The sequence below is a fragment of the Corvus cornix genome, chromosome 5 (assembly GCF_000738735.6).
Source record: "Corvus cornix cornix isolate S_Up_H32 chromosome 5, ASM73873v5, whole genome shotgun sequence".
Taxonomy (NCBI): Eukaryota; Metazoa; Chordata; class Aves; order Passeriformes; family Corvidae; genus Corvus; species Corvus cornix.
This window is the reverse complement of record NC_046335.1, coordinates 39,491,918-39,511,282: the sequence shown is the minus strand read 5'-3', so window position 1 is coordinate 39,511,282 and position 19,365 is coordinate 39,491,918. Positions and strand designations below refer to the sequence as shown.

Genomic DNA, 19,365 nt, shown 5'->3' with positions numbered 1-19,365 from the left:
TTGCCTGAATGGCAGCTTAATATTCAAGTATAAATGTGTGCCTGAATGTATATTCAGATGTATTCCCCTCCTTGTAACTAAATCCAGTGTCACAATCTGGCTTTTAAATTAATGTGGTCACTATATGCATATTTCTGCTGCTGAAGGTACACTGTGTTAAGACACTGAACATATTTGCTTGGTAAAGTTCCTGGTAGACTTTTTAGTGTATAACTGTGGATTCCAGTGTACACTGTTGTTGTCTTTGTTGCTGTGTATGAACCCTTTGAACTGTAGGTAGGCACAGGATATTCGCAACTGACACTGAAGCTTGTGTAACATCAATGTCGAGTTTGCCAGGACGCTGTGTCAAAATCGAGCTAGGATCATGGGAAAGAGCTATTTGAAGCAATGGCGAAAGAGGCTTGGGAAGGTGCCAGTATCTTGTGCCAGAAGTCGTGGGCAATTATCAGAGATGGCATATTTCAGCTGTCTCTGTTTGGAATGTGAGTAGGAAAAAGAGCAGGAGCTGGATCTACCTGTCCCAAACAGTGGAAGAACTATGACTGGTTCTAGGGTTAGATAAAAATCTCCTGGTTCAAACTGTTTTCTCTTTAAGAGTCTTCAAGAACCGATTTTTTTTATATGACTGTTAAGTTCTTCTTTTAACTCCCCAATTATCCTGAGGTAACAGCAAGCTCCTTTTGTAGAGTCACAGAACTTTTTAGGTTGGAAAGGAACCCTACAGACCATCTAGTTCCAACCCCATACCATAGGCAGGGCCACTTTCCACTAGACCACGTTGCTCAGAGCCCCAGACTGGTAGGAGAGTTCCAAGTACATGTTTTAAGGAGAAGACCAATTGTGGCTAACTTACACTGTTGCTAAAATGCATAATACCAACATAACTTGTAAGCACTATAATGCTGACAGAAGATTTTATGCTCATCTGAACTCTGCTACAGTGGTAATATTTTTTCAGTACTGCAAGTGCAAGATTTAACTAGTTTATCAAATTTGTCAAGTTTTTGAAGATGAGAATGGTCCTTTTTGGGTCCTACTTCAATATGTTTATAGTGGACCCAACTGAATAGTTGAGGAAAATCATCGGCTTGTAGCATGAGTGAAGACAAATTAAATTTGGATGATGGGAACCAAGGCCTTGTCAGAGAGGCTGATGAGCATCTATTTATCTGCAGCACATGATTTGTTTCTTTTCCTCAGTGAGATAGAAGATGGGGCAAGTTATTTGCAAGGATGCTCACTTCTTGTTTACGTATATGCCTGGATGTTACTTCTGCATTTACGATTGGCTCATACTTAACTGAATGAGTCTGTTACATTATTAGCTTTCCTCTGAAAATCAGCCTATAGGAGAGGGTCATATGTATAGAGTCATGTCTAGACTGATAAAGTTTTAAAGAGCCCTGATTGTTAGATATTCCATCTGGCTTTGCATAGCTTCATATAGCTGCTTCAAAAAAGGGTGTTGTTCTAAATTTTGCTTGGAAAAAGCACTAAAGATGGAAATTGGTAGGAGTTAGAGGGCTCCCTCGCTCCTGATTTGACTTCTGTGCATGTGTATCCTAAATGACATTGCCCTAATAGCAGGCTCCATAATCCACTTGCCTTGATTTATGAATGCACAGTCTATTTTAAGCACTGTATAAGTCACTAACATTATTTTTTAGCTTCTTTGAGAGTTAGACTCCCAGAATTGTCATCAATGAATGGTACCATGTACAAAGTAATTTTAAAGATACTCTTTCACCCTTTTTATCAAACTTTTTTTAAAAAAATTATGGTAGATAAGTAAAATGGCTGATTTGGAGATTGCTGCAGCTGATACCATCACTAAAACTAAATTCTTCTGAATTTTAGACTTCTCAAGCAGAGAATAGAAAAAGATTTCAAAGCCCATGATGTGGAAGCTTTTTCCTTTTATAGGAAGGATGACTGTTGCTTCTTCTGTTGTAATCTTCTGACCCCTCTTTAGGTTTATTCTTTTTAAATCTTGTTCTTGCTGCAGAATAATGTTCGTGCTGCTGCACTAGCAACTGTGAATGCTTGGGCTGAACAAACTGGCATGAAAGAGTGGTTGGAAGGGGAAGACCTGTCTGAAGAGCTCAAAAAAGAAAATCCTTTCCTAAGACAAGAGGTAGGCTTCTGTCGAGTAAACTTCTTATGTGTGTCAAATCTAAATAACCTTTTATGCTGTTGACTCTCTACCTATGCAGACTGAAATGACACAATGCTACCACTATATGAGAAAACAAGTAGCTGTGTATTTTTACTGACATAAAATTGTTGAACCTCAAAAGGATAATAACAGGCTTTCTTCCTGCATGATAGCTGTCATTTCGACTTCAGTGCCTCTAAAGTGAAAGTTCTGTCTGTTTTGATTAGTGTTTTAAGAGCTAGTGTGTGTTCCCTCAAATTCACCACAGAACAGAATGGGAGACATTAAAAAGAGCAGCTGAAATTGTTCAAAAGGAAGAAACAGGCTTAAAGATTTAAGATAGTTGTGTGCTAATATGCTGTACTTATCTTTTAATTTTTGTAATTGCTGATATGAAAATTGATGTTGTTCAAGAATATTTCTCTGAAAAAAATTTGGGTAGGTTTTTCCTACTTACATGGAGGTATGTGAAGGACTGCAATTCAGACTCTTGTGGCCTGACATAGCACTGTGAGCACTTCTTTGAAAGCTTTTCTTTTAAAACTTTCAGCTTCTTGGTTGGTTGGCTGAGAAGTTGCCTGCCCTCCGTTCTGTTCCTTCTGACCTACTCTTGTGTGTGCCTCACTTGTACTCCTGCCTTGAAGATCGAAATGGTGATGTGCGTAAAAAGGCACAGGATGCCCTGCCGTTCTTCATGATGCATCTTGGCTTTGAGAAGATGGCAAAAGCCACTGGCAAGCTGAAGGTATTTCTGTTACAGAGATTAAATAATGTGATCTTGAATGTGTGAGTACTAAGTCCTATTCACAGTCTCATGATATGCTGTCTTGAATCATGTGAGCTTGTCTGCATTGAATATTTTCAGGGGGACTGAAAATAGTGTTAGGAGCTGTGAGCTAGAGCTTTCTCTACTTTAAAAATGATTACTGCCATTACAGGCCTATTGCTTCAAGAGCTTGAAAAAAAAAATCTACTTGCAGATAGCTTCCATACCAGTTCCTGTCCCATTCTATGCCTTTGTACTCATACTTTAACATGATTGCTAGCAGTGTGGTTTGGCTTATGGACCCCTGAGTGGTGAGTAGGCACTCCATTGATGTCCTAAGACCACTCACCTAGAACAGATCTCTGGTTTACATATGTCCCATGGATCTTGAAGAAGAAACTTTAAAGAAAAATGTTTTAACTTGGAACAAAAGTGTCTGAGAACAATGATGGTTTAAGATGAGTATCCTCCAAGATGCTTAACAGAGAATGGATTGTTTCAAACTACTTTTGCTTTTGTTTCCTGTAACATGTATTGGAAAGATTAGTGATAGACAGTACTAAATTTATCACTTCTTTTTTTCCCTTTTTTGTTCTCTAGCCAACTTCCAAAGACCAGGTACTGGCCATGCTTGAGAAAGCCAAAGCCAACATGCCAGCCAAACCAGCTCCTCCTGCTAAAGCATCTTCCAGAGTGGTAGGGGGAGCAGCTCCAGCCAAATTCCAACCTGCATCAGGTAACCTCTCTGACATTGTGGGAAAAGACTGAGAAAAGGGTGGATTTTGAAGCTTTTTGACGTGCCAGAGGAGTAAACGTACTCAACTGAAGAAGAGATAATCAGCATAGTTAGGGTTCTGGTCTTTCTTGCATTTGAATCAGCTTCCAGTGTAGGAGGGTGTTTCCTTTCCACACAACCATCTGTCAGCTGCTATTTGAAAACTTGAAAATATCTACTTGGTATTGAAGCTAAAACCAAGCTGGGCTAAAGGGGGAGGGTTTTTCTAATACTAATCTGATTTTAATACAATTTTTTTTTTTAATGTTTTCACATAATTTTTTATCTGGATTATTTCCTCGGTGTAGTTCACTGTGGGACTACCAGAATGCTTGTGCTGATGGAAAAAAGTGTGATGGAAAGTGTGTGGGGACAAGTGATCTGAAAAAGTAGTCCTGCCTGCTGGGGCTAGCTTGCCTCCTTAAAACAGGTGCAACTACAGCTCTAGTCATTAGCCTTCACAGTGTATATGTCTGCATTTTTAAATTGTGTCCAAAAATGACATATTGGCTGATATACTGTGGTCTTAATTAGGAAGACTTTGTATGCTAACATGGAATTTAAGGGGCCTCTTCAGTGGGTCTAAAATCTTCAGACATCTGTGTGATTAAGCATATTGTGTCCACAAACAGTTTTTCTTATGTCCTGAGAACAGAAAACTGATAACTTAAAATGGGCTTCTAGAAAACTTTAAATGGTCTATTGTTTCTCCAGCATTTGCTGATGATTTGGGGTCTAATACCATGGAATCCAAGCCTGATCCCAAAAAAGCCAAAGCAGGAGGACTCTCCTCTAAAACTAAGGTATGTTGATTTCATTTTGTATAAGATCAGTTTCATTAAGTTAGTAGCTGTGGTTTGTTAATGTGGTATAGGTAGAAGAGTGTAGTCCTTGCTAGGGACAGCTTTTATTAAAAATCTTTATGCTTGTCTGAACTCTGAAATGACAGGCGTTCCCATATCTCTTACCTGATCACTGCTTTTGTCATTATCTGTTTCATTCTTAAAGTCTGTATTGCCAAAAACTAGTCCTATGAGCAACTCAGTCTATTCTAAATTTTCTTGGCCTCCTTGATTTTGTGCTATTGAGAATTCGTTCTTACCATGCCAGTTCCAATGTTACACTTGAATATTACTTCTGAACCCGTGTATCAAAAGAAATTAATTTCTGCCTTAAAGTATGAAAGGTAAAAAGTTCTCAATCAAAAGTGCAAAAAGGGAAGGAGTATGTTTAAAAACATAATAACCTCAACTGATTACAGTCAATTTTTGGTTAGATTTTTCTGTTGTTTTGTTACAGTATTTTTTCTTTGCTGTTAATAATAAAGTTTATCCTATGTGTATAACTAAAAATAACCCAAATTGTTCTACAGTCCCCTTGTCTCCATTGTCTAAAGTAGTGCTGTAACAAGAACATTTGATGTAGGTCCATATTCATGGCAAGAACAAACCTTGAGGGAATGTTGTAGGTTTGCTGAAGTTGATGCCATGTTCTGTCAGAACTCTGTAGGTAGAGTTAAGGCCTCTGTTGTCAGACAGCTGTTTACTCTCAAGAGTTTCCATTCCAAGCCTTTTAACAGATTCACAGCAAAGACTTTTCTATGGCTTATTTACAGCAGTCAGATGTTAATAGCAGTATGTCCAAGGGTAATGCCAGCCTGTCCAAAGCTAATAAAAGCCTCAGCAAGGGCGGTTCAAGTCTGACAAAGAGGCAGTCTATCAAGCAGGTACCACATTGGGTTTTAGGGATGTGTGTGGGTGACTAGCACACTGGTTGAGAGTGATGTGTCATAATTCACAGGGTACTGCTGTGCACACTGTCACGGGTATTGCTTCCACAGCAGCTGAGCACATACTTTTAAACTTCTAATCAACATTTTTCTTTCAGCTTCTCTCTGGCTCTTGTACACATAGGCAGCATGAGGGTGGCAGGTACCTAACGCTTGCAGTTGCTGGGACTGAGGCGCGTCTATATGGCTTGGGTTGCCTGTTAATACCTTGCTTTTTTCAGGGTGTGCAGGGAAAGAAGGTGCTAAGCAAGCCTAATTTAAAGGAAGACGATGATAAATCAGGTCCTATTTTTATCATTGTCCCAAATGGGAAGGAACAGAGGATGAAAGAAGAGAAAGCTCTGAAGGTGAGAAAAATCAGAATGTGTTGGCAAGTTTTGAAGTGGGTGCAATTTTAACGCATTCTTTAGTTTTTAATTTAGAATTGAACAAACTCTGGCATGTTAGCCACTGTCCATCTCTTGGATTCTGATTCTTGAGCTGAAAAACATACATCAATAGTGGGCTTACTGTGGTGTTCCTTTTCTGATTTTCAAATTTTGTGCATCTATACCCTGTCGTAAAAGTCAAAGGCCTTTTTACATTTTTCAAGTTGTGAAGAATTATTAAGTTTAGTCAATTGTTTTCAGGTACCATGTCAGAGTTCTAGGATACATTATAAATGCTTTAATATATTTATTTTGAGCAGCCTCACTTAGAAATTTGTAGGGAAATTCTATTACTGAAAATATTCATGTTATTTGTAACTTGCTTGTAGGTAGGCAAGTCTGTAGCTTAAAAACAACCACTTTAAGTGATAATTATTGAGATAATGGAATAAGGATAACCAGTCCACATGAAGAAAACTTGTCATGTAAAAAAAAGTGAGCAAACACCACTAATTTTTCATTATTTATTGTCAATAAGAAGACTTTGAAAACAGATTCTAAAGCAGAATTAAAAGATGTGCAGTCAGCAGTGTCTGTCAGGAAGAAAAGGCATTGCTTGCTTTGAGTTCTAAATGTTGCCTTTTACAGGTGTTAAAGTGGAATTTCACTACTCCCCGTGATGAATATATTGAACAGCTGAAAACTCAGATGTCCACTTGTGTAGCCAAATGGCTACAGGATGAGATGTTTCATGCAGACTTCCAGCATCACAACAAAGCACTGGCTGTTATGATTGAGGTGAGTTTGGATCTGTGGTAGTAGGATGAGGCTGATAGAATTAGTATCTGCTATGAAAGATACTGCTTGAATCAAAATCAAATAGAAATTCTCTGAGGAGCCAGGGGTCATTGTTCTGTGTAGTTGAAACCTAAACATACATAGAAGTAATTTTCAGAGGTATGATGAAGATGGTATTAATACTCTTTCTTGGGAGAAGGGAAAATTTCCTCACCAGAGACTTCTCTTAGAATTTCAGAAAGCCATATAAGTTAAAAGTGAGTAGGTATGGTTCTAAGAACCTACCAGTAAATGTAGATTATCTCACCGGACTTAGCTTAGCTTATTTTCTTGTTGAACAGTGTATGTGTGTTTCATTTGCCTAACTTTATTTTTTTTCCTCTTCCTTCAAGCACTTGGAGAGTGAAAAAGATGGAGTCATCAGCTGCCTGGATTTGATCCTAAAATGGCTTACCCTGCGGTTCTTTGATACCAACACAAGTGTTTTGATGAAAACACTTGAATACCTTAAGTTGCTTTTCAATTTGCTGAGTCAAGAAGAGTATCACCTCACTGAAAATGAAGCTGCCTCTTTCATCCCATATCTTATCCTAAAGGTACAATTTGTTTTACAGAGTCTAACAATTTTCATGAGGAATATGGCAGAATACCATCAAAAATTGCAGTATGTTCATTCTAAATATATTGTGAATGGAGCTAAATCCAGTTGGTAGCTGGTGTGAGATTCAACAGGCCATGTTTTTTTAACCTGGAGAAAAGGAGATCTCTGGGGAGATCTTAGTGCTCTCTGTAACTACCTGAAAGGAGGTTGTAGTGAGGGGGGTATTGTTACTGTCTTTTCAAGTGACAAGTGAATAGAATGAGAGCAAAAGGCCACAAGTTGTTCTAGGAGAGGCTTGCATTGGATATTCAGAAAAATTTCTTCACTGAATGGGTGGTCAATCACTGAAACAGGCTACCCAGGGAAGTGGTTGAGTCTCCATCACTGGAGGTATTTAGAAAATATGTAGATGTGGCACTTGGGGACGTGGTTTAGTGGTAGACTTGGCAGTGTTGGTTTAATGGTTTGACTTGATGATCTTAAGGTTGTCTTTTCTAACCTTTATGATTTTATATTGCATATTTCCCTTTAAAAGACATTGACAAAAAAGGGATTTTGCCTTGAGAATGATTCTGGCTTTCCTAACATTATTTAGCATAGTCAAAAGCGTTGTGAGACTGTATAAAATATTCTGTATTTCTTCCCCTCTTTTTCATTTTTTTTACATTAATTTTCTGTTAGGTAGGAGAACCGAAAGATGTCATCCGTAAGGATGTACGTGCCATTCTGAACAGAATGTGTCTCATCTATCCAGCCAGCAAGATGTTCCCTTTCATCATGGAGGGGACAAAATCAAAAAACTCCAAACAACGTGCAGGTGGGAAATGGGCTGTTGAACTGCACATGTGCAAAGTACTTGAAATTGCTTTGGGTTGCATCTTGAAAAACCCAGCATAAGAATGTTGGGTGGGGTGTGAGATTTGCCTGCACATGGCATTTTATGCAGATGTTTGTAAGTGTTTAAAGGATCAGATTTTCAAGTAGTATCATATTGCTTTTAATTTTTGGTGTCTTTGTACCTTCCAAAGACAAGCAATCTCTTAAGTCGCTATTGGTATTATGAGTCTCCCTTGAGTAGGCTTATTTTCTTGGTGGAACAGTGCTGGGGAGAACAGTGACAATACTGTTGTCCTACTCACCAAGGGAATCGGTTAATCTGATCAAGAAATGTTTTTACACTGTACATCTGTCTCACCATAAGTAATGGCTGTAATAAATTTGTGGTGTTTGTAGTTTAAACAACTGCCTGGTCACTTTGAAAATATCTTGGCCTGGTATAAGCAGAAAGTTAAATTCTATACATAATAAAGCATTGCGAGCTCACAACTGTTAACGTGAATGTGATGTTAACTGTAACATTGCTCATATATGGATATGGGAAATATTTGAAGTGTAGAGAGGTGACTGACAGCTTTTAGATACTATCTGTGAAGTAGTCTGCTGTGGCTTACTATTGATCCCATAAATCACCTGGAGTATATCTATCATCATCAGCTTTGTGACTGGCAGCTCTCTACAGTAAATGTTCAAGTCGTGCAAGCAACACAGGAATTGGGAGGGCTCTCTTCCCAGCAGCTTTAAATTTGAATGTGCACATGTTATTGTCTTCATTTAGAATGCTTGGAAGAGCTTGGATGTCTGGTTGAATCGTATGGCATGAATGTCTGCCAGCCAACTCCAGGGAAAGCCTTAAAAGAAATGGCAACTCACATTGGTGACCGGGACAACGCTGTGCGCAACGCTGCGCTGAACACCATTGTGACCGTCTACAACGTCCATGGCGACCAAGTGTTCAAGCTGATTGGAAATGTCAGTATAACTGCCAATGAGTTTATGGGGGATTTGCAGTTAGGGTGCTGTGCTTGCTTTGGTTTATGGCACTGTTTGGGAGCTTTTTGTTTTGGGTTTGGTGGTTTGGTTTTTTTTCCAAGTCCTTCCTTACACTTTTGTAGGGGATTAGCACTGTTTGGCTTGTGATTGGTCATAGTACCTCTTGCTGTTGGTGTCAAGAGCATTTTGTAGTTTTGAAAATAACTTACTACATCATAGATCCTCTGATGGTTATTTGGTTAATCCCAGATTGTGGAATATATGAAATCACAGAATGGTTTGGGAAGGGACCTTAAAAATCATTTGGGTCCAACCCCTCTGCCATGGGCAGGGACACTTTTAACACTTCCAGGGACTGTTTCATTGCCTCAGCCACCCTCACTGTTAAGGATTTCTAATACAATCTCAGTTTATCTTCTTTCATTTTAAAGTAATTACCACTTGTCTATCACTGCATGCTCCTGTTATAAGTCCCTCTCCAGCTTCCTTGTAGGCCTCTTTTAGGTTCTGGAAGACTGTGCTGAGGTCTCCCAAGAGAGAGACCTTCTCTTCAGCATGCTCCCAACCCCAACTCTCAGCCTGCCTTCATAAGAGAGGTGTATATAACCTGTGTGTGCATGAATGAAAAACAAAACTGGGAAAAAATGAGTCAAACACTGACCTTCATGGGAATTAAATTGTTTATAAAGAGTAACTTGCTTTATAGTCAACTGTACAAGTAACACATCTGATTTAGAGTATTGGGATAACTTATTTGGCCAAAAAAGGCTAGTTGTTGGGGCTCCATTAAGTCTTCAGCTTTTTTTAATGTCCAACTTACCCTACTGCTTTGCAATTGAGGTCTGGGAAGTTTGGCTTATTTGCTTTATCTTACTGCATTTCATTGCTTAAGTGTAAGTACCATGTTGCTTTCTATTGCTGCTGTTTTGCTCTCTGAAAATCATACTTAGCCATTATCATCTAAATGCAGTAAAAGTTAAAGGTGGCAAAACTCAGTTTCCAGTGTCCAGCAATGGAAAGCTAGTTTACTGTGTTTATAATTATTGTGCATATCAGATTAAGTACAGTGAATTACAATCTTAATCAAGAGCAGTTAGATCATTTTTACAATTCTGTTCTCTGCATTAGGTCTTGTTAATGTTTCTAGTAGCACTAAAACTGATTGGAATGTGATAGATATTTTTATGCCTTTGTTGTGTTGTGTCATATGCCATGGGGCATACAAGCTATTGGATGGGTATTTTATGGAATATGACAAGCAGGAGAAGCAAGGCTGCCCCCCCCCTTTTTTTTTTTTTTTTTTTTTTTTTTTTTTTTTTTTTACTTCCAGTTTCTTGAAAAGTTGAAATTTAATGTGACTCATTTTCTCTGGTAACTGTTCCCATGAGAGTTAATGTTGCATTTTCATCAACATTTTAGATTTCCATCCTATTTAACTATTTTTCAGAGTGCAATATGCTTTTGCCTCAATATTACATAGTCCATTTGCTTTTGAATTTCCAAGGTAAAGGAAAAAACTCTAGCACCTGAACAATTCAGCCCTATCTAACCATGACTTTCTGAGCTTCAGTATGATCCATCTAAAATGTATGGGTTCTCAGGAAGGTTTCTAAATCATAGGGATGCTGGAGAGTACTTCTCATAAAATTGTAATGCATTTTGTTCAAATGTAGTTATTGGTGGTCTTTGGTCCGGTAGATAAGCAGGTAAATACGAATCTTTTTACTGCCTGAGTTGGAGCATTAACTTGGCTGATCTGGTGTTCATAGTGAATTATGAGTACATTGAACAGGACAACTGTCAGAAGGACTCTGGCTTCTGTGGCAGGGTCCAGAATGTTAAAGCACTGCCTGGTCTGCTAATAGGGAATGTAGAAAGGTGGGTGGGGGGTTTTCTTGTTTGGGGTTTTTGCAGCAACACATGCAACAATTGCAAACACAGGGTAGTACTATAGTTTGAATTCAGGATGAACTGTTTCTTGACATTGTGGGCTAGAAATAGGTGTATTCTGTATTACAGCTTGTCAACGTGGGTTAATTAGTTCTTGAAGTAGCACCTGACAGTCCAGAGTCTCCTGGTTAGTTTGCTGCAAGGAGGTAGCATTAACAGTTCCTACTTTTGTGTTAGAGAACTTCAGTCTGCACTAATAAGTGGTATGAATCCTGTAGGTGACTGAGATTTCTAAAACACTTAACTCAATGTTGAGTGAAAGCATCGTGTGTTGCAGCTTTCAGAGAAAGACATGAGCATGCTTGAGGAAAGAATAAAGCGGTCAGCCAAGAGACCCTCTGCTGCTCCAGTGAGACAGGCAGAGGAGAAACCTCAGCGTACTCAGAACATCAGCACCAACGCCAGCATGATGCGGAAGGGACAGGCTGAAGACATGTCCTCCAAACTCAAGTATGTAACGTTATATTATGGTCTCTATCCTGCATAGTGTATGTACTAATACATCTGACAATGCCATTTTAGTTCTTGTATCATCATCTTTGCATGTTGTGAAAAATGGCCAAATAATACAAATCTAAATGTCTGAAATTTTTTTGTCTTGTCTGTCTTTAAATCTTTCTAAATGGTCTTGTGCCTTTTTTCACTGCTTCTCCATGGACAGAATTATGTATCGCACTTATAGGATGTAAGTACTGCCCACTAACTCCTTGGTAGCAAGGCTCTTGTATATTTCAACTTCTACCCTAGTCATCCCTTCCTGAGGGTGACGGGTTTGCCATGGCTAGTTCTAGGTTATTTACAGGTCTCTTGACTTAAAGAAAAGAAAGAAACCAGAAATACGGGTTTCTGCCAAGGTGACTGTAGATCAAGCGGCAGACAGACATGGCACTTCCACATTAAGCAACCGTTCAAAATATTGGGAGAACTTTCAATGTGTTGCATTAAACTTAGTATTTGTTGGACCCTGTTCTAGTTACGTTAGACAAAGCACAGAAATGGATAAGGATGTGTGATTTACAGAGCCTGGGGCAACAGTACCCAAAACAAAAAGCTCAGAAACTATTTGTTGCACCTGCTCATTATTTTGGAATGCAAGTCTGTGCTGATAATTATGTATTAGAATATTTCCTTGGAAAATCTGATATGCAGCACAGGTCATGTGGGGTGCTGGGAGTCTTAGATTCAGAGGAGCTCGTGAGGTTGCTGTGTACATAAGCATCCTGTCCATCATTTAAAAAACCAAAGGTGAAAAAAAGCCACTCAAATTTTGAAGTTATATTCTTTTAATAGTACTGTGAGCTGTACTAGTTACCTCAAACCATGCATACCTAGCACAGGTGCAGGGTGTCTTGTAGTGGTTTACAACAGAAACTAGGAGAGCAACTAAGTAGCAGCCGCTCTTCTGGCCTACAGAAGTTTGTTTTACTAAAGACTAGGGGAAAGGCAGAGGAACTTAAGGGGCTTGAATATAATCCAAACTGCAAAACCTGTGCTGTTATGAGAGCTTTAGGGCTACCAGTGGATGCTAGTGCTAATATTCTTGCCTCTTGTGTATGTATAATAATCACCTCTCTCGTGGTTTCTATAGCCAAAATCGCAACATGGGCAGCCACTCTGAGACAACACATACGGTTCCACGGGAATTTCAGCTGGATCTTGATGAAATTGAAAATGACAATGGAACTGTCAGATGTGAGATGCCAGCACTTGTACAGCACAAACTAGATGACATCTTTGAGCCAGTCTTGATTCCTGAGCCCAAGTGAGTTTAACTTTAGTTTTAACTCCTAAGTGAAATCAGCAGGGCTGCCTAAAAAATATTTTGAGGTGAATTGATAGTGCTAATTTCTACATTCAGACTTGTTTCCATAAGAGGGTGGTGTCAGCTAATTTGAAGAGATGGCAAAACAAAGGTCTGTTATACTCTTCTGAAATCTGGAGAGCAGTTACTTTTAATGAAAAACATGAGTTCTACTTAGGCGTTTTTATAATCAGAGGATCTTGAGTTTGTAAATGCATCATCAGTGTCTTTACAAATAGTGCAATAGACATGATAAAAAGAACGATTCCTTACTTGAGAATCCTCAGTGAAGAAGGAAATCCTTTTCCCATGTCTCTAAATCATCATTGAAATATAGCGGTTAAGTGTATATTGAAGTAGTTCTCCAGAAAGTAATGAATCCTGTTTTCAACCCTTTAGAATCCGTGCTGTGTCCCCACACTTCGATGACATGCACAGTAACACAGCTTCTACTATCAACTTTGTCATTTCCCAAGTAGCCAGTGGTGATATAAATACAAGCATCCAGGCTCTGACACAGGTAAGTGAATTAAGGTAGCAACTAATAACAGAGTACCAAACTTTGCCTGCGAGGGTGATGAGTTGCACTGTGGTGGAGCACTTGTCAGGTGACATGGGCTCTGCTCAGAGTCTCCCTGATGACAAAACTAAGTGCACAGGGGCCATCTGACTCGCTTTAGCAGTAGAAATTCCACTTGGAAGGTGTAGAATAAACTTAATACTTTTTTCATTAGTGCTTCTGTGTTATATTTTTGGTTTTGTCAAATTATTTGTGCTAAGAGTTTGTAAAAGCCAGTTAGTCAGCAAGACTTACCTTTTAAATGTAAACTGTTTTATAGATCCTTAGCAAAAGGATTGTCTTGCCTCATAGTTTTTGCATGATTTTAGGGTGGCTTTAACTACTTAGGTTTTTTTGTCCAGAAGATTTCATAAAGCTGTTAATTCCAGAATCTGTAATGCAGCTGTTGATGTTTTCATTTGTGTGCAGGATAGGATTGCAGTTCTCTAAAATATCATTAATTGGTCATGTTTGGATTAGCAATACAAATCTCTAGCTACTGATTTTGGGTGAAAGCTTAGAATACAGCTGCCTTGGCAAATGGATTGTTCAGGGCAAGACCCTTCCTATAGAAAAGTATTTAGATTATTGTTATTTTGCACTGTTTGCATTATGTTGACTTTACTAGAGCATTTTGTTCTTAAATCTTAGATTGACGAGGTACTCAAACAGGAGGACAAAGCAGAAGCTATGTCTGGCCACATCGACCAGTTCCTAATAGCCACATTTATGCAGCTTCGGTTAATCTACAATACACACATGGCAGATGAGAAGCTGGACAAAGATGAGATAGTCAGACTTTACAGCTGTATTATTGGGAGCATGATCACGGTAAGGCTTTGATGTAAAAGATAAGGTGAAGAGCAAATAACTTCTGTGCAGAAGTTGTGGGAGAATGGAATGTCTGTTCTGTACCTAGGTTAACTTACTACTGAGTCCTTCTTATGAAGGTTTGTTGCCAACTGTCTGCTCATCAATGCACCTTTTGAGAGCAGGTGGGGAACGAGAAACTGGGGAAGGGAAGAAGGTCTCTGCTTCTGCAAAATACAGCTACTAAGACTTCTATTAAGCTTTTGTTTTTAGTAGTCTTTACTGTTTGAGTGCTGAGTTGGTGGCCTGAGTATTTTCAGAAGTCACTAAGTAGAAATAACTTCCTTCATAGTTGTTTTGACTGTTTTTACTGTTGTGGGAAATGGAGATGTCATGGTTTGACAACATAGTCTAGAGAAATCCCTATGCTAAAGGATCATGTGCAGGGAAAACTTAACACTTTCTTCCATCTGTAGCTGTTTCAGATAGAGAGTCTGGCTCGAGAGGCTTCCACTGGTGTGCTTAAAGACCTAATGCATGGTCTTATTACATTAATGTTGGATTCTCGGGTTGAAGATCTTGAGGAGGGTGAGCAGGTCATCCGATCAGTCAACCTCTTGGTAGTGAAAGTTCTAGAGAAGTCTGACCAGACCAACATCTTGAGGTATATAATGAAAACTGCACAGTTACTGCTTTCTGTACCTGTTCTTGTGTGTTCCTTGAATGGCCGAGTTTGGTAATCATTCTGTAAGCAAAGACTGGTGTCTGTAGAATCACTCTGCTAGCTAATAAAGAATTATCACTGATTGTGATCAGAATTTGACTGCACAGCTGGAGGCAGGCTGAACAAACCAGCTTAGTATGATTCTTTGTGCTTTGGAGTTCAGCAGACTGTCTTTTAAATTCTTGTAACATGCTAGAAAGAAAGAAGGAAAGAGCTGTTGCACAACTGCTGGACTAATCCCAGTCTCTGGTGTGGTATTCTGTGGTGAGTTGGCATCTTTTTTTCTTGTGTATAGCACTTTTTCTGTGTGACCTTTATAAATTTATTCTTTCTAGTGCTCTGCTTGTTTTGCTCCAAGACAGTCTTCTAGCAACAGCCAGTTCTCCCAAGTTTTCAGAACTTGTCATGAAGGTGAGCCTGTAGTAGAGATTTTGAACTTGTGGTTTATCTGAATCATCTTACCTGAAAGAACAGATATAGTTTAAAAAAATTAGTGTCCATAACTTGAAATATTTCTTATAACTTCTATCATTCTGATCCTATTAGATCTCACATAGAGGAACTTCTTGTATGCTAGGCAGGAGCTTAACGCCTGCTAATAGTTTACAGAAACTTGTGTACACTAATACAAACTCCATACAGAGGTGTACAGTCACCTGCTGGGCTTGTTTGCTTGGGCACCACACTGTACTATGGATTCAAACAGTCCCAGGCTGGAGCTGACTTGTATCCTGTCATCTGTGTTGATAGGCAGAGTAAACAGGCAAATGCATGCATTTAAAGCATGAGCATGATCTTTTCGTACCATATGACAAACACCCTGTTGTGACTGGCATGATTTAAAGACAGCTCAGGCATTCTTAATGAGGTTAAACCTAAAGAACTTGTGTTGTGTGTAGGTGTACATAGCATATATATATTATCTGCTGAAATTTCTTCACACAAAGCATTCAGTCTTCTGTTATAGGTAGAGAAGTTAGCACCTTGCTTATGCATCAGCTCTAAAGAAAGATCTGGATACTGTACAGCCAGTTACAAAGAGAAAGTATGTACCAGTGCAAATATAGCTTGAGCAGCAGACAGTGTATGCCTGTATGATGTGCCGGCAGAGTGAAGTGGCTCAGTGACAATGTTGTGTAACCTCTCCTTATATAATCAAATGCTTCTTTCTTGAGTTGTCTTGCTTTAAGTCAGCCTCTCGTTCCAGTGTCTGTGGAGAATGGTGCGTCTTCTTCCGGAAACCATTAATAGCATCAATCTGGATCGGATTCTGCTGGATATCCACATTTTCATGAAGGTCTTTCCCAAAGAGAAGCTGAAGCAATGTAAGAGTGAGTTCCCTATAAGGACACTGAAGACTCTGCTTCACACCCTGTGCAAGTTGAAAGGGCCCAAGGTCAGAGCAGTCACTAGTCATGTATTTTTAAATTGGATGTTCATGCAGTCTCTAGAGTCTTTCCTTTGTTATTTTCTTTTTTTTTTTTTTCATTAATTCCCCTTTTTTCTTATTTTAGATCTTAGATCATTTAACAATGATAGACAACAAAAATGAGTCTGAGCTAGAAGCTCACCTTTGTAGAGTAATGAAACACTCCATGGATCAGACTGGAAAAGCCGATAAGGATACAGAAAAAGGAGCTTCTCGCATAGTAAGTAAAGAAAATGTGTTGGCAGGGAAAGTGAGTGTAAAGCAATTTATTTAAGAAAGAAACTTAATTTTGTGTTTGTAGAATATCAAGTAGAAATTCCCTTTTCAACATGTAACTAATGCTGGAAATACTCTTCTAAAGTGAAATTTTCATTTACAGCTGTTTTGGGAATTTGTTGTGTGTGTTTACCTGAGTATTCTGTGCACAGTCCCAGGATGAAGTGCTCTCCAGGACATTGAGATGTGCAGCATAAGTTTTATGCTGCATGGTACTGCATCTGATCTACTAAAAGTTAGCCATACCTAGAACAGGTTTTAAACACTAACTTCTCAGAAGGAGTCCTACAGCTTCATGATGTCCTTGCTCTCATTCTGTGTATATAGTGGCTATGTAGAACCCTGATCACTTCAAAGTTTTCTTCATCTTGGAAACTCTGTATCCAGCTAGCAGGTCAGAGGGTGTCATGGGTTTTTCTGAGTTCTCTTTGGTTTTATTCACTTTGTTTTTAAAGTCTCCTTTTGTTTATTTATTAGGAGGAAAAGGCTTCAAAAGCCAAAGTCAATGATATTTTGGCAGAAATATTTAAGAAGATTGGCTCAAAGGAGAACACCAAGGAGGTGAGTGCCCCCTTCCTGCAAGGAAGAGCGTGATACACTAGAATGGTGTATGCAGCAATTGTAGTAATACATAGCAACTCTTCCCTCCCAGGGTCTGGCAGAGCTGTATGAATACAAAAAGAAATATTCTGATGCAGATATTGAGCCCTTCCTGAAAAATTCCTCACAGTTCTTCCAGAGCTATGTGGAAAGAGGCCTCCGACTGATAGAAACGGAACGGGAAGGGAAAGGACGCATTGCTACTTCTACAGGTACACGTTGCAGCAAAACTGATTGGTTTATGAGAAGCAGAGCTGGAACAGTTACATGTCTCCTGGTAGAAACTAATATTTGCAGATGTTTATGGATTTCTGAAGCAATCCATGTATTTTCTTGGTGCTTGTGTTGCTTCATGAGGCACCATTTTTAGGGAGTATGCATTCTTTGTTTACAAAAACTGAAGTTATAACCACACTAAATGTAGAAAACATCTGAAAGACTTGGTAAACAACTGGTTTTAATCCATATCCTGTAGCGTGGGTTGAACATTAGCCTGTGTTTCGTGTCTGGTATTGTAAATTGGTTCTGCAAGGTATAAAGCTGGTTTAAAACAGTAGCAGCTGTCAGCTTCTTTTACTTTTTTACTAAAAACGTATAGGAGGCTTTTTAATAGTATTATTTTCTGTGGAATTGGAAAGCTTATTTTGAATAACATGAACTGTTTCTGCAGAAATCCACTTCCAATAAATTACTTTTTAATTGGATGAATTACTGTAAAACTGCTTGTTAGTGAGTCTTTTCATTGCAGATAAATACAAAGGAGTATTTAATGAAATATAAGGGAAGGAACGTGACAAATTATTAGCTGGCAGTAAAAGCTGATACACAGTTTAGCAAAACTACCTCTAACTTTTATTTCTTACACATTTCACTGTGTCCTGTGAAACTTTAGCCTTTTTTCTACTACTGTTCCTTCTTCTATCCCTGTATTGTAGATTACTTTAGGAAGATGATACGAGATTATTTCAGAACCTCTTAAATGTGTCCAACTGTGTAGGACAGAAAATTCTACCTTTCATCCTAAAAGTCTGTACAACTGAGAAATATTAGTTCAGCAGTTTTCAAAACCAAATTTATGTTCTACAGTTGTCTTTTCTTTTGTTGCTAACTGTAAGTCTGATACAATAGAACATACTGTTGAATATTGCAACAGTGCTTTATTTAGAGTAAGGTATAAGTACTTAATTCTCTTTTTATCTATTTTAAACACCCTTGTAGTAAATTAGTGAGAACAAATTCTTGTCCATGCTGAGTCTTAGAATTTGCAATTCTTTTAATAATGGAAAAATTTTTTTCATAATGTAAATTCTTTTTCTAGTCGCTTGGTAGGGAAGCTTTAAAAACTTTATGTGCATTCCAGAAATCACTCTTTGAGACTAAATTGGAATAAAAAGCTTCAAGTTGCGCAAATGAGAAATGAAGAGGGGTTAGAATCAGTGGTAAGCCCCAAAGTACAGCTAAACTAGAAGAAGACAGATGACTCCCAAGTATTTCCCACCTTGCCAATTGCTCAGTTCTCCTGTTGGACATGGTCCCTGCTGGTGCACATAAGCATCTTCCTCTCCATACACTGCTCTCCTCGGCACTTCTAGAGCTGCTCTGCAGCCACTCCTTAAATTTCTCCATTTCTTTTCTTGATTTTCAATTGTCACTTTTGCAAGGAAATGAAAGGGTGGATATGTCCCTACTAGCAAATGCAAATAACCAGAAAATAATAGGTTTGTTAATTCTTCATCCAGTGCATCTTATTTCAAGGAACTGACCAAGAGGCTTACACTTTTCTGATGTTCTAAATTTTAACTTTCCTCCTTACTTCCCCTCATCCTCCAGGAATTTCTCCTCAGATGGAAGGAACATGTGTTCCTGTGTCTACCCACACTGTATCTTCATCTATAGGAAACACAAATGGGGAGGAAGTGGGGCCTTCAGTTTACTTGGAAAGATTAAAAATCCTCAGGCAGCGTTGTGGCCTTGACAATGCAAAGGTATTGTACTTGACAACACTTGTAAATCTCCTGGGGAGGCACTTGATTTGCACTTGGCTTTTTTTTTTTTTTTTTTTTTTTTTTTTTTTTTTTTTTTTGAACCTGCCTTCTGGCATTTGAATTCTAATCAGAATTTATGATCTTTC

General features: G+C 38.6%; 1 protein-coding gene and 1 non-coding gene across 8 annotated transcripts in view; both read left to right on the top strand.

The window, feature by feature from the left end:
- Window positions 1–19,365, top strand: part of CKAP5 (cytoskeleton associated protein 5) — a 53,918-nt gene that overhangs the window by 31,053 nt on the left and 3,500 nt on the right. For 6 of the 7 annotated variants that reach the window (XM_039552452.1, XM_039552447.1, XM_039552448.1 and 3 more), the window contains 21 exons: window positions 2,009–2,137; window positions 2,709–2,903; window positions 3,525–3,660; window positions 4,414–4,502; window positions 5,710–5,835; window positions 6,505–6,654; window positions 7,047–7,250; window positions 7,937–8,072; window positions 8,871–9,064; window positions 11,313–11,485; window positions 11,697–11,720; window positions 12,624–12,797; window positions 13,236–13,356; window positions 14,047–14,226; window positions 14,682–14,869; window positions 15,265–15,340; window positions 16,137–16,325; window positions 16,444–16,578; window positions 17,112–17,195; window positions 17,287–17,446; window positions 19,065–19,219. In XM_039552452.1, the coding sequence (XP_039408386.1) occupies window positions 2,009–2,137; window positions 2,709–2,903; window positions 3,525–3,660; window positions 4,414–4,502; window positions 5,710–5,835; window positions 6,505–6,654; window positions 7,047–7,250; window positions 7,937–8,072; window positions 8,871–9,064; window positions 11,313–11,485; window positions 11,697–11,720; window positions 12,624–12,797; window positions 13,236–13,356; window positions 14,047–14,226; window positions 14,682–14,869; window positions 15,265–15,340; window positions 16,137–16,325; window positions 16,444–16,578; window positions 17,112–17,195; window positions 17,287–17,446; window positions 19,065–19,219 (3,018 nt within the window). The remainder of the gene's footprint in view (window positions 1–2,008; window positions 2,138–2,708; window positions 2,904–3,524; window positions 3,661–4,413; window positions 4,503–5,709; window positions 5,836–6,504; window positions 6,655–7,046; window positions 7,251–7,936; window positions 8,073–8,870; window positions 9,065–11,312; window positions 11,486–11,696; window positions 11,721–12,623; window positions 12,798–13,235; window positions 13,357–14,046; window positions 14,227–14,681; window positions 14,870–15,264; window positions 15,341–16,136; window positions 16,326–16,443; window positions 16,579–17,111; window positions 17,196–17,286; window positions 17,447–19,064; window positions 19,220–19,365) is intronic. The other variant, XM_039552453.1, reaches the window with a different exon arrangement.
- LOC120410172 lies at window positions 13,404–13,512 on the top strand. Its single transcript, XR_005602130.1, has one exon. It is a non-coding gene; the product is annotated as a small nucleolar RNA SNORD67 (small nucleolar RNA).